General features: G+C 46.5%; 1 protein-coding gene and 1 long non-coding RNA gene across 2 annotated transcripts; both read right to left on the bottom strand.

The window, feature by feature from the left end:
- Positions 1–482: 482 nt before the first annotated feature.
- On the bottom strand, positions 483–5707 carry LOC146893702 (uncharacterized). The gene is made up of 4 exons (XR_015003363.2): positions 5124–5707; positions 3332–3485; positions 964–1026; positions 483–565 (listed from the first exon to the last, which is right to left on the bottom strand). It is a non-coding gene; the product is annotated as an uncharacterized LOC146893702 (long non-coding RNA).
- Positions 5708–6854: 1147 nt separating this feature from the next.
- On the bottom strand, positions 6855–12129 carry Prlhr (prolactin releasing hormone receptor). The gene is made up of 2 exons (XM_048424137.3): positions 11626–12129; positions 6855–11396 (listed from the first exon to the last, which is right to left on the bottom strand). The coding sequence occupies exon 2, from the start codon at positions 11388–11390 to the stop codon at positions 10278–10280; it is 1113 nt and encodes a 370-aa protein (XP_048280094.1). The 5' UTR covers positions 11391–11396; positions 11626–12129; the 3' UTR covers positions 6855–10277.
- Positions 12130–14311: the final 2182 nt, after the last annotated feature.

Genomic DNA, 14311 nt, shown 5'->3' with positions numbered 1-14311 from the left:
GCATGTCTGTGGGGGTGTTATCTTTTTTTTAATTTTTACTCATTTTACATACCAACCACAGTTCTCCTACCCCCACACCTGCTCTCCCCCTCAATACCCCCGAACCAACCCTCCATCCACTCCTCAGAAAGTGGACCCCCATGAGGAGTCAACAAAATCTGGCACATTAGTTGAAGCAGAACCAAGTCCTTTCCCCCTGCCGCTTCTTCCCCCAACCCCACCGTGCACATCAAGGTTGAGCAAGGCATCTACCATAGGGAATGGGTTCCAAAAAGCCAGCTCATGCACCAGGCATAAATCCTGGTCCTGTGGGGTATTGTCCTGACTGTTAATTGATGTAGGAAGGTCCAATCCCCAGAGGAAGGACCATCTGAGAAGATGGTCCAAGCATGAGTCTCCGAACAAACAAACCTCAAGCAACATCCTCCATGATTTCTGCTGAACTTCCTTGGCTATGAATGATTTACCGTATTAAAGGTCATGCTGTGTAGAATAGCAAGCAGCCCCACCTTCAAATCCCTACCTTGAGATTCTGCCAAGACTGTCTTCAATGATGGGCTGTGACCTGGAAATATAAGATGAAATAAATGCTTTCCTTCCCCAGGTTGCTTTATATCGGAATATTCTATCACAGCAAGAGAAAAGCCACTAAGAATTATTATGGTTTCTTATTATTGTGTGTGTGTGTGTGTGTGTGTAACTGAATTGTGTGATTCTCAAGTGTGAACATTGTAGATCACAACATTATGTGGGGAAGGGGAGTTGGAGAGGTGGCTCACTTGTTAAGATATCTGGCTACTCTTCTAGAGGACCTAGGTTCAATTCCCAGCATCTACATGGCAACTCACAACTGTCTGTAATCCTGTTCCAGGGGCTCTAACACCCTCACACAGGCCAAACACCAATGAACATAAAATAAAAATCACTTTTTTAAAGCATAAAATATTGTCGTTCAAGGCCCACCTGCCAGAGCTGCAGCCAGAAGTCTGTAGTGTGGGCAGAGCCTATGAGGACTACAGTGAGAGCCTGTAATGAAATTCAAAACCAATTTTATTGCTGTTGCACTGTGATCTGTTCCACCAACTGTGGGTATCAACAAGTTAGTTGTCTTGTCTATCACAAACCTGGTCGTGTCTCTGGAAACATATGATGAGTGCAGAGATGTACATTCAACCATGAATTACTAAAGAAACTCAAAGCCAAATCCCCTTTAATGAATAGAACATGAAGACACACATCCTAACAACCTTCACAGTAAACTTGGAAGATGGGCACATGATCCAGTTTTTAGCCTTTTGTCAGCGCAGACAACCTGATTTCTATTCAGGCTTCAGCAGCTAAGTAGAGCATCATTACTTGATGATTATCATAACAAGCACCTGAATGGTAACGGCTGATAAATGACTGCCACATTTGTATGTTTTGTGGGGCGTTCATTCAAGCAGCAGCACATCCTCCTCCTTCCATTCAAGCACAAATAACCATTTGCAACATCAGAAAGATGGAGGAAGGGTGATAAATGTGTGCCAAAATGGGGCAAAGGAAAAGATCAGGAAGGCAGTGAATCCTGTCTCATGCAAGACTTTCTTGCTTGGGAAGCATCTGCAAAGAGTACAGGTTTGTTTGGCAGACCCCCTGAGGACTAGGCTGTCTCACATAAGAGCAGGTCTCGATATGTGGGTTGTGACCCTTTTACAGCAGTTGCCTAGTACCACCTGAAAACACAGATGTTTGCATTGTGATTCGTAACAGTAGCACAATTACAGTATAAAGTACAACAAAATGGTTTTGTGGTGAGAGGTCACCACAGTATGAGGAACTGTATTAAGGGGTCGCAGGGTCAGGAAGGGTGAGAATTCTGCATAAGAGGCTTAGGAAGGTTGGATCCATCCAGAGGGCCTTCGGAGGATCCATCCAGAGGGCCTTCGGAGTGATCCTTTGTCTGGCGAAGGACGGCTATGCAGTCGGAGGCCCACATTGGAGCAACGGATTGAGCCCCCCGAGGTCCGGAGGGGGAGCGGAAGGAGGAGGAACATGAAAGACGAAATCAGTACTGCGAGGGATGCTATCACCCACTGATACAAGGGAACGGATCTGACGAGAATTTACCAGGGCCAGTCGGACTGGGACTGAACGAGGACGTGATCTAGCCAGATTCTCGGAATTTGGCCGGATTCTCTGAATGTGGCTGGCCCGAAGTCTTTCTGAAAAGCCATTGACTATGATACTGGGACCTGTTTCCTCTGCATATGCTGGTTTTTGGGGATCCAGTCTGTTTGGATGCTTGCCTTCCTGGAACTGGAGGGAGGGGGAGGGAGCTGGAGCTTCCCACAGGGCAGGAAACCCTGACTGCCCTGGGGGACGGAGGGGAAGGAGGGGGGGAGGGGGGGGAGTGGGAGGGTGATGGGAGGGGGGGCGGAAATGGAAACTTTTATAATTTAATAAAATTTACTAAAAAAAAAAAAAAAAAAAGAGGCTTAGGAAGGTTGAGAACCGCTGCAGGAGAGCCCTGTTTCCCCACCAGAGGACCAGAAGCTGCCTTGTTTTCATTGTCTGAAAGAATTAGCATGATAAGAGAAAAAAGAAAAAAAATAAAGTAATTGGGACCATTGTTCGTGAACATGGCGTCTCTTTAAGCTATTTTCATCCATATTCATGGTCTTCATGTTTCACGAATATTTTAGGGCATTAAAAAAAAGGAAAAAATGGAAATTAACTTTCTGGCAGCTCTCTGCTGAGATATAGCTGATGGTACATAAAACGTGAGTCACAACACCTTCAGGCACTGGCAGAAATCATTAGTAATCAGTACTTACTCAGCCCAAGTCTCCAAATCTATAGCTTTACCCCATCTCAGAAGCCAGGATGCAGGCTTGCTTCATTTCTGCTCTTCCCTGTGTGTGTAGCAAGGTCTGAAGAAAAGTCACATGGTAAGTTTAATAGGCAGAGCTCAGCTGGAGGAAATAGGTCACTGGAAGCAAACCTTGGAAGGATATAACTCATGCCTGATCCACCAAGAAGTCAACACTCTTTCCTCTATACTGTGAGGATCTATACTATACTCTCTTCCTCCCACTATAAAGGTCTTCCTCTCCACGGGCTTGCAGTCAACAGCACCAAGGACTGTGGACTAAAGTCACTGAAACCATAAGGCAAAACATTAACAAGTATTTCTTCCCTTTGGCTGCTTACATCAGGAATCTGGTCACATCAGCGAAGAAAACAACTAATACATAATCCCATGCTTTCCCTGTTGCCATAGACCTAGAGTTGAGTCCTGAACATCATTCTCTCTGCTTCTTACTCTAAACCTTCCATGGCTCCCGACTACCTCTCCTCAAGGGCCAGGCTCTTCGAGCTGAATTCCAAGTATGATGTTATTGCTGTTCCAGCTGCAGACTTTGGAATTTGTAGCCCAGGGCTGCCACCTACCATGGTGACATCTTGGCAAATTTCTCAGCTTCTCTAAATGTCTGTTTTCCTCTCTGAAAAACAAGAATAATGTGGTAAGAGTGAAACAATGTAAGATCCTTGGCACTGTGTCCAACACATAGCAAAACCTTCTAATTTAACCAACTTTATTCATCTTTCTGGGCCAATCTCGACCTCCTGACTCTTGTAAGAACAGCCTACACTCTTCTGAAGAGCAGCACCCTGTCCTACCTTGTTGACCCTGAGCCATGTTCCTCCAAAGCACCCTCTTCATTACTCAAAGTTTCAGAGTCTGAGTCAAATGCCACTTTATCCATAAAGGCTCTCAGAGCCCAAGAGCCAAGTATGAGAAGTCCCTCTACTGAATGTGCATGACATATGTCACCTTTCTGGTCCTTGCTCCTGACAGTGAGAGTTCCAGTTTCCTGCAAGTTTAACTTTTGTCACAGGCTCCCTCTCCACAGAGACTCTTGGAGCTGGCTCCAGTACTCCCTCAGAATATTCTGCTCGAGATATCTCCAAATAACCCTTCCTCTTGGAGTGTCAGCTCAGTAAGAGCTCCTCTGCTCCTTCTAGCCTGGGGTTATTGCCCCATCCTTGTAAGTCCCTACACCACACACTTACTTAGTGGATGAACCTCTACTATATCTAGATGTGGGCCAGAACACTCAGCTGTGGTTAGATATGATAAAGTACTTTGCTTTCCTGGACCTATGACCGTCCGGATTTATAGCCCCAAAGGAGATTCTCCCACCACCTTTCCTCTTCGAGAGAAGGTGCCACTTCGGGCAGTTAAAGCAGGTAGAAGCTCCCCAGATATAGTGAATAATATTGTCAACTTGACAAGATCTAGAACCACCTAGGAGGCAAACCTCTGGACATGTCTGTGAGGAAGTTTCTAGGTTGAGTCTCATGAGATATGAAGAGCCACCCTACATGGAGGTGGCACCTTTTCATGGGCTGGAGCCCTGATGTGTCAAAAAGAGAGTGAGTTGCATTGGGCACAAGCATTCATCACTCCCTGCTTCCTGATGGAAGGTGCAATGTCACTAGCTGCCGCATACTCCTGTTACCATGGTAATCCTCAACCATGATGGGCTGGACCCTCCAGCTATGAGTCAAAATAAACTCTTCCTTCCACAGGTTGCTTTTGACAGGTGGTTTTGTCACAGCAAAGAGGAAAGTGACTAACACTCTTGAGTCTGACCAGATAATTTCCTCTGGTAGAGCTATACAGGGAACTGTGAAAGAAACTGCTCTGCATGTCTCCGTCTAAGCTTGTCAAAGCCAACTCCTGTCCCAGAAAGTAACCTTGGGCTGTAAATGTATCAAATTTTGTACTTGTGTCGTGGAAAGGAATATCCGGCAGAGGCTATAAAGTAGGTAGGAAATGTGACTGCACAGAAACTTGCTCACAAGAAAGAGCTGTGAAATTGAGAGGTGCTACCTGCCAACAACTCTGTTTCTTACTGAATGTGGGCATTGTGCCCACAGCAGTTGTCCTGAAAAGAGCAATGGTCTCAGAAGGACAATCTGTGCTCCTCGAAGGAGCCTGCTTATAAACACACTGACTGTAGCCTGGACACCAAATCCGCCCACCTTGGGGTGCCTCCTATCTTGAGCCCACCCCCCGCGGTGAAGACCCAAGGGTAAGAGGGATTGTACCACTCTAGCAGGCAACTGTAACTCACACAAAATCTTGATTTAGTCTTCTCAGCTCAAAGGGAATTTCTTTCTTTTTGCTTCGCCTGGCTGTAACAGAGGAGTGGTGGAAATGGTGGCAGCATGGCATTCCATTCATCAGTGGCTGTCATCCAGAAGGAGGCTGTGTGCTCTGGGACCAGGGGACTTAGTTATCAGCAAGCCAAGAAAAGCTTTTGTGAGATCTGAGAGACAAGGAAGGGAATGCTTAAAAGCAAAGGCTGTTTGGTTGTGTTTTTTTTTACCCCGAAGCCAGATGCTCAAAAGAAACTGTTTGACCTGTTACTGTTTGTTCCTCTTGAGAGCCCGCAGTGAGGGTTATCAAGCTTTGGGTCCTGTGAAAATTCCAGGCAAATTTCTGGGGCTGGAGTTTAACTGTGAAACAGGTGATGGTGAAGCTCCTGGACCCCACTGTGAGCTGCAACCCCGGGCACACCCGGGCTCATGGCACAAGCTACCTTTTGTTACGTCTACAATAGCCAGTGACTCTCCTTTATGAGAAACAAACAGAAGACAAGTGTTTGAATCCCATCAGCTCCCTATTCCTAGGACAGAATGGACTTCAGACAGGAGGTATTTTACAGATAAATAGAGCATCAGCAAGGACAAACGGCAAAACAGAGGGCTACAAAAGAAAAGGGAGAAGGTTTGAAAAACAGATAATAGTCCAAGAACTTGCTAGGAATGTCTGGACTTGGTTGTCACAATGAGACTTCCAAAGACTGACTTTAAATGCTCGGGCTTTTCATGAATTACAACCAACTCCCATCCCAGCCAGTCTGAACACCTTCCTTTCCCAGGATCTGCACACTAGCTTATTTTGTGCTCAGGAAGAGTGGGACCAGAGGAAATGGGTTCATAAATCCCTTTGTAAATTATTTTTATTTTATTTATGAGTGAGTGTGAATGTGTGTGAACAGTGAGTGTGTGTGCTGATGTTCTCAAATGCCAGAGGAGTGTCAGATCCCTTGGAGCTAAAATTACAGGCTTTCTGTGAACCACCCCATGTAGGTGCTGGGATCCAAACTTAGGTCTTTGAGATTGAAGTACCACTGAGCCACCTCTCCATCCACCCTTCAACCCCCATGAATTCATTTTTAATTCATTGATTTATTAGAGGGTATGTGCATGCCACAGAGTGTATGTGGAGGTCAGATGATGACAACACTAGAGAGACTGTTCTCTCCTTTCACTATATGAGTCCTGAAATTTAATTCAGATAGTCAGTCTTGGTGGCAAGCACTTTCCCACTAGATGAGTCTTCTCACTTGCCAGCCATAAGTCCGCTTTAAAATGATAATCTATATTCAGCAAAAAATAGTTTATGACCCTGTCACTAATGCTTTAAAATGTTCTGCATCTTATTTATTGGCCCATATATAGTATGCTTTCTGAATTTTTCCAAGCTACATGTGGGAAATGATTGATAAAATGCTGACCATTAGATGTTTATCTACATTCATGACAGCATCGAAACTCAGCATGAAATATTCCACTTCTCTTGTTGATGGTCTTGTGGATTTAGGCTTCTGTCCCTGGGAAAACCTTAGTACCATAGACTAAAATGCTAGCATTGTGCAAATTGGGGACAGAGAGTCATAGAAAAGCCAACATGAACGGTTCATCTCTGGAATTAGTAAACATTGATGAAATCTTAGTTGGGCACTAAGGTTTTTTTCCTTGGAATGATTCAGGATAGGTGCATTAATCCCAGAGCTGGAGACTATGCAACCAATGTAATATTTATTATGTCAAACACACTACAAGCCCCAGCCTGAGAAGTCTCCACACTGACTCAGAAACAAAAACATCTTACACACATAGTAAAGAAATCAATGTGTGGTCATGAATCCATTACAGACATGCCTTGGGGAACACAGGCACTCCCAACCTTTCTCTGGGAGTGATGAACAGTGAGTCCATTCACCGTCAAGTTATGCTCTTACACGGGTGCCTTTGAGGTCAGTTCCTGGCCTTGCATCTAAAACACTACTGGACGATCAGGAATGCAGACCAAAGATGGTTGAATAGTTCACAGAGAAAATAAACCTGAAAATGAGCTGCCCTCGCAAAGAGAGCAGCCTGAAATCCATTAGGCAGAAGCTCAAAAAAGGTTACATCAGTTGGAATATTGTTTACTTCAGCGTCACCTATGGTTGCTACTCCTAGGTCACTACCGCCAACACATATTGAAATACTCCTCTGTTGATTTGGTGAGATAAATCTATTAATCACATGCCAAAAGTGAGGCCTGTTGACAATGCTTGCAAAAAAGGATTACAGAGCCTCCTGTCAGCCTTGGGAAAGGAGGCTGCTGCCGAGTTCCAAGCTGGCTTGGTTCCCAGCTTTGCTCTTGACTCATTTCCTGCAGAAGTAAACCTGGTTACTTGTCTCGGGCACTTGATACTAACCAGAAACAAATTATGAAATACAACTTCTATGTATAAGCCTATACATAGTTCCCTGAAACCATCTCTAAGAGATGTTTTCACAAGTCAGTTTGTTTGGCAAACTACTTCCAAATAGATGTCACAACTAGTAACAATTAATTAGTTGCTGTTCAGCTGCCAATTTCACAATTTGCAAAGATACTTATAAGTGTAGCCTGATTCAACACCCTCTTTAGGGTCCCCAGAAAACTGCAAATGTTTAAAATTTTCACCTAAATCACTGCATTACAAACTGGTGGTGATCATTAAGAGGGACACTTTCTTCTCACAGTTCGTGTGGTCTTACAATAATAAGGGAACGTTTTATTTATTTTTTTAACACCCTGACAGTGAAGTTTTGGACTAGTTCATGATGGGTAACTTTATAAGCAGTTCAACTAAAACTGAATAATGTTCCTTCTAAACTGACGGGATACACAGGAACTGATGGAAAAGAATTGCTGGGTGAGTGGCCAAATATTCTAATCATGAGGATTGTTCTCTAAAGTGGATAGATCAGGTGCTGTTGAAGACTGGTGGAGTATTCAGCTGTGGTGCATAACTCACTGTCAAATTCAAGGACAGATTCTTAACAGCTTCGGTAGGTACAAATGAAGACTCACAAGGGCATTTCTGAGCAGCACTAGAAAAATAGCCTTTCTTAAGCTACTGTACCTAGGCTGCACATTAAAATTTCCAGAAGTGTTTTGAAAAATGCAGACTGTAGACCCCATCTCAAGTCGATTAAATTTTGGGAAAGAGGTATTAACAAGGGTTAGGCATCCATGTAATTTGTTTGGTTTGGTTTGGATTTCTAAAAACCTTGGGAATTCTAAGAGCAGCCATCCATTTCAACAAAAAGACCAAAATCAACTACATCTCCCCCTAACTAATCGCACCTCTTCCTCCATTTCCTGTTCTCTCCACTTGTGCTCATCAAAAGCTGACCTGGCTCTGAGCCTCCACAGGAAGCACAAAAGTCCATCTCTGGGTGCCTAGCAAATACCATTGTTGTCTGTAACAGTACAGTTCTAATGATGGACTGCATTGCTAGAATATAGGTTCTCCATGCTCCAGCCTTTAGATGAAGCTCCAAGTCAGTTAGGTGCTACCGCCAGAGGTAGTTACCATCTCCCAGTTTTAACCTGCTCCAGCTTTTCTCTGAACATCATTTCCCTGGTCTATGGGATGTAGCTAAGTAGCTACTAAAGACTTCTAGAACTGCCTGGCTCAGGAGCAAATATTCTTGCTGTAGGTGTGACCCTAGTTGTTTAAGCCTTTTCATTTTAGCACCACACCTCCTCTTGTACAGCATTCTGATAAACGAGCAAGTCTCTTTCCAACAGTAATAGAAGAGGAGAGGAAACCTTGCTGGAGAAGCACGGGAACCTCACAGGCTTTTTACAGACACTCGTTCCTGCCATACAATTTACAGAGTCTAGGTTAATAGCAGGATTCTACGTATTCTTTCCCAAAGCCCCTTCTCTCACCACCCCAGCAGACATTGTTGAAGCCCTTGTCCCAGACACATTACTCATTAGCAAAACTCTCGGGAGGTCAATGTGCTGATCACCAACCCAGGTTCATGCCCAGCAGTCTTCATCTGTTTCCACAACCCTGAAAGGGATTAGCATTTGAACTATGCATCTTGTGGATAAGAGTTTATTTTTCTGTGCTATCCTTAAGTAATTTTTTTCCAGCCCTTGGCGTCTGGGCTGATATGTTGCAAGAGTCTCCAGGGAACAGGTGCTGAGCAGTCAGATGGCAGCTGTTGATCAGTTGAAATTCAGCAATTAGAGGCTGCAGGAGAATGCTGAGGCACACAGTTTGCACTGAGCATTCACAAAGCCAAACATTTGAGTTTCTGTATTGTGGTAAACAACACACACACACACACACACACACACACACGCGCGCGCACGATGTCTGTACGGTCTCAAATTCACTATATAACCCAGGATGACCATAACCTCCTGGGCCTTCTTCTTCCATCTCCTGAGCTTTGGGCTCGCAGACATGCACCATCACACCCTGTTATGCAGCAACTGAACCCAGGGCTCGGCAAGCTCTCTACCAAATGACCTGCTTCCTTCATCCTTTCACTATAGTAGCTGAGGAGTCAGAAGGGAGACAAAGACAGCACCTCCTGAAAGAGAACTTGAAACTGGATTTTATACTAGAAATCTGAATGGTTTAAAAATTGATAATCTTTTGGAGCATAAAGGTCTTATTCAGGAAATGTTGAAATCCTAGAAACTGATTTGGGATATATAATTATCTGAAATAATAGACTCCAAGGCTCAGGTTGGCAAAACAATCTGTCATTATATCTCAGCTGGGGCCTTTCAAAAAGATAAGCTGAATATCTTCACCAACCCCAGCATCGCATTTAAATCTCACCCACAGAATAAACATGGAAGGAAAAAGAAAAAGAAAAACTTGCTTCTGAATTATTTTTCTGAACCCAGAGAAATAGCTGGGTTTTGCTTTCAGGAGCCGAAGGAAGAATTGATAAATCTGTTTCTCTCTCCCCAGACTCTTCTACTCCAAAGATCACCTAACATTTTACAGAAACACAAAAACCAGACAGACAGCTAGACAAGAAGACTGGGTGCAAATTTCGCACTGTGTTGGCTTAACTCTGGTGCTGGGAATTAGGTCTCATGTTGGGCTAAGGGATATGAAGCCCTCCAGCTCAGGACTGACAGGGTGACATCAGATGATCACGCTGACGGTCATGCTCTGGCCATGGGGCACAATTTTTCGAGGCCAGGAGAGCAGCATTTTGCGCAGCTCCTCTCTGAAGCTGTCATGCAGCCAGGCGTAGATGAAGGGGTTGTAGCAGGCGGAGCTCATGGCGAGCCAGTGGCAGAGGAGCTGCACCAGCCCGAAAGCGTAGGGGTCAATGGCACGAGGGTCCAGGTCCCGAAGCAGGTTGAAGATGTGCAGCGGCAGCCAGCACACGGCAAACACCACTACCACCACCACCAGCAGACAGAAGGTGCGGCGGCGACGCGCCCGGTCCCAGTCAGCTTGACTCTGGGTCACGCTGCCAGGCACAACGCGGTTCCTCAGCTTCACCGACACTCGGACGTAGGACAGGAGAATGGCCAGCAGGGGGAGCAAATAGGTGCCCAACAGCAGCCCCCAGGCATAGAGCTGGCGCTGGCGCTCCTGTGAGCCCCAGAACTCCTCGCAGAGGCGTACGTCGTGGGGCTTGAGCTCCACATGGTAGGTGTGCACTGCGGCCGGCAACGCCAGCACCGCGGATAGCGCCCAGATGCCCAGCACAGCGTAGGCGCTGAGCTTCAGTGAGATGCGCCGACGTAGCGGGTGCACCAGAACGACATAGCGGTCCAAAGCAATTGTGGTGAGTGTGAACACCGATACGTAGACGGTGACCGGCTGCAGGAAGAAAACCAGATGGCACAGGCCTCCACCGAACACCCAGCCGCGAGGCTCAAAGGCATAGGCCAGGGTGAGCGGCACGCAGGCGGCGCACATGAGCACGTCGGACAAGGCCAGGTTGCCGATGAGGAAGTTGGTCACATTGTGCAGCCGGCGCACGCGCGCGATCACCAGCACAAGCAGGCAGTTGCCCACCAGCCCCACGACCACCACAATGCTGTACAGCGTCACGATCAGCCCCTTCAGCTGGTGCACCAGCTGCAGGCTCTGGAAGGGCGTGACTGCTGCAGCGCGGGGGGCTGTCACCGACCCGTTGCCCTCCGAGGCCTCTGCGCTCTGGTTGGTTGGAGTGGAGCCGGCTGGCGGCAGCCCAGAAAACAAATCGGGGTCCCCGGGGGCTCCAGTGGGCAGTGAGGTCATGGCCACCTGTCCAAAGGTAATTAAAGTTGTCACTTTCCATCTTCCATCCACCCCTCATATACCCTCTCTCCATCACCCAACTCCACTCTTTGACATAACTAGTCCCAGAACATCAAACGCAATAAATGCTGTCCTCCCAGCTCTATAAAATAGACCTAGTACAGGTACTTTAAACAGCTCCTATTCGTGGCTAGCTCTTGCGGTCCAGGAAGGCAGATCTGAGAGCTGGTCCTACCTGTGAGCTGGCTTGGCTGGCAGGAAAAGGCTCTCAAAGGCAGGCGCAGACTGCCTGCTATCCCTCGGGAGTCCTCAGCCCAGATGGCCACTCGAGCTGCTCTCTTCTACTAATGGATCCAGGAGTACCTAGTGGGCCAGCAGCTTTTGAGGGGTCTGGGAGCTCCTCCCCTCCATCTCTTCCCCCACTCCACCTCTCCCTTTTATGGAAGATGAAGGTGGAGCATGTTGCCCAACTCTGTGCTTAGAGAAGGGGAGCAGCGTGTGTAGTAGAGAAGGAGCCAGGAAGGGGGCGGGGCCAGGAACCTGGGCCCCAAACTCCAGGAGTGATCTCCACTGCGGAAGTGTGCAGTGCCCAGAGAAGCTGTTCCGGAGGGGCGTGTCCCAGGGGGAGGTGAGAGGAGGTGCGGAAAGAGTCAAGTTATGGGGACCAGCAGATGCAGTCTCAAGAGGCAAAGGATCGGAAAGAATGTGGGAATAGAGAAATCCAGTTACACTAGCGAGGGAAAGGAAGACCGGACAGGACATCCCCAGATTCTGCAAAGCTCCAGCTCCAGCTGACAGAGTCGCTAGAGGAGTGGGATAGGGAGTCTAGTAGGGCTTTGCTGTGCTGAGTCTGGCGCTGGTCAGGGATTTAAGGGGTGTGGCTCTACAGAGGACCCTTTGAGCCTTTTGCTCGCATTGTGGCCCCAGGTCCCTTTCAAACAAAGGAAAAAATTCAGCACCACGGGCAACTCCCCCGGGGACGCTCAGTGTGGCGTGTGGGTACTGAACAAGGGGGCGCGCGACAGTCGAAATTACTGCAGCTCCATGGGTCTGAGTCTTGTTACCTGGGCTGCAGGCTGAGAAGTACTGGGTTAAGGTCGAAGAGTTGGTGACTTTGGCTTCAGTGTGGATCAGCACCACCAGGGACCATGCCATCTTTGTCTCCCTAGCAGCTATCAGACCAGTTTGTGCTTCACAGAGTCACTCCAAGATCTGAATCCTGCCATTTCTGGCTCACTCCTCTTTCTCTGCTACAGCCACTGCAGAACACCTGCTATCCTAGCAGAGAATTCTTGAGTTCCTGACCTGCTGTCTCTCCTTTTCCTCCTTAAATAAAAGCCCTCAGGCCTCTCTGTCTCAGTTTAGCTAGAATAACAAAAATGACATTTGAAAAGCTTAAGTATCATAAAATCTTTAGTAGCATTGTCACCGACACATAAATCAAGCTGCACAGTGACAGGTCTGTCAGGAAAGGGACTTTGTAACTACTGTTCAGAAGCTATTGAATGTCAGGGCTTCAAGAAGAGGCTGAATCCCATGGTCTGATTACCTCTCTGGTAAGTCCTGCTTTGGCCTCTGGGGCTTCAGATATCCCAGCTCCACTGGAAGTAGTAACAGGTTATCTCACCCTTAAATTTTCAGTGAGTCACTCACACAAGAAGAAAAGCCAGCTATGATACAAAAGCCACCTGTTTGTGTGCCTATTTCCACCCGACGACCACACTCCCTGAGCCATAATCCATGTAGCAGAAACCAGTATGAACTCCTGGTGCTAAGTAGCTCACATGTCTACTGGGGAACTTTCCAAAGAAGATAATTTACCTCTTGCCAAAACAATGTGGTAAAGGCTCTATGTAATTTCAGTTCAGGTCTGCTTTATTCCAGGAAAAGCCTGTTCAGTGTGTGTGTGTGTGTGTGTGTGTGTGTGTGTGTGTGTGTGTGTGTGTATCTGGTATCATTCTTCAAAAGCTGTTGCTATTTTGTTGTTTCGATAGCAGTACTCTCATAGGGAGCTTAGGCTGACTGATCAATGATACTCAAAGGATCTGGCTGTCTTCATCTCCCCAGCGCTGAGATTACAAGTGTGCGCCACCATGCCAGGCACTTTAAAGGAGTCCTAGGGACTGAACCTAGGTCCTCATGCTTGTGTATCAACCACCTTAGAAACTGAGCCACTGCCTCAGCCCCCCACTGCTGTATTTTACTGGCCATGAGTGAATAACAGGTGAACCTGCCCAGACTGAAAAGACAGCAGATTCAAATAGGTCTATAGATAGAAGCTCTAGAAAATTGCTTCACCAAGGAAAGCTCCAGAAAATTCCATTGTAAATCCAACTTTATCATCACCAAGTTTAACAGATATGTATGCCTCAACCAAAACACCCCTTCTACCTCATGTATGGGGACAGACTCTTTAGCCATAAGAACTTCAGGGAATATTTGCTAAGAATGGCTGCTATGGTCTGAATTAGTATTTCCCCAAAGGCCTGTGTATTAAAGGCTGGGACTCCAGTCTATGGTGCAATGGGGAGGTAATGAAACCTTTAAGAGGTGAGGTTTAGTGGGAGTAAGTTGGGTCACTTGGGATGTGTTTTTCAAAAAGAATTATGGAAAATTGGTCTCTTCCAGTGTGTGTATGTGTGTGTAATGTGTGGAGTACAGAGGCTAGAATAGGATATCACCTTCTATCATTCTTTATGCTAACTTCTTGAGACAAGGTCTTTTACTGAGCCTGGAGCTCTCCAACTCCAGCTAGATGGGCTGACCAGTGAGTCCATAAGATTCATTTATCTCTGCTTTCTCCACTCCCAAAGCTGGGTTTATAAACACATGCCACTATGCCTTGTTTTTCACATGGGTACTGGAGATCCAATCTCAGATCCTCATGCTGTGCAGCTAAATTTGTACTTTTGTGCTGAAGT

This window comes from Myodes glareolus, chromosome 7 (genome assembly GCF_982192425.1).
Source record: "Myodes glareolus chromosome 7, mMyoGla1.1, whole genome shotgun sequence".
NCBI classification, from domain to species: Eukaryota; Metazoa; Chordata; class Mammalia; order Rodentia; family Cricetidae; genus Myodes; species Myodes glareolus.
Note: the sequence above shows the minus strand (reverse complement) of the source record. Positions and strands in the feature narration are given on the sequence as shown.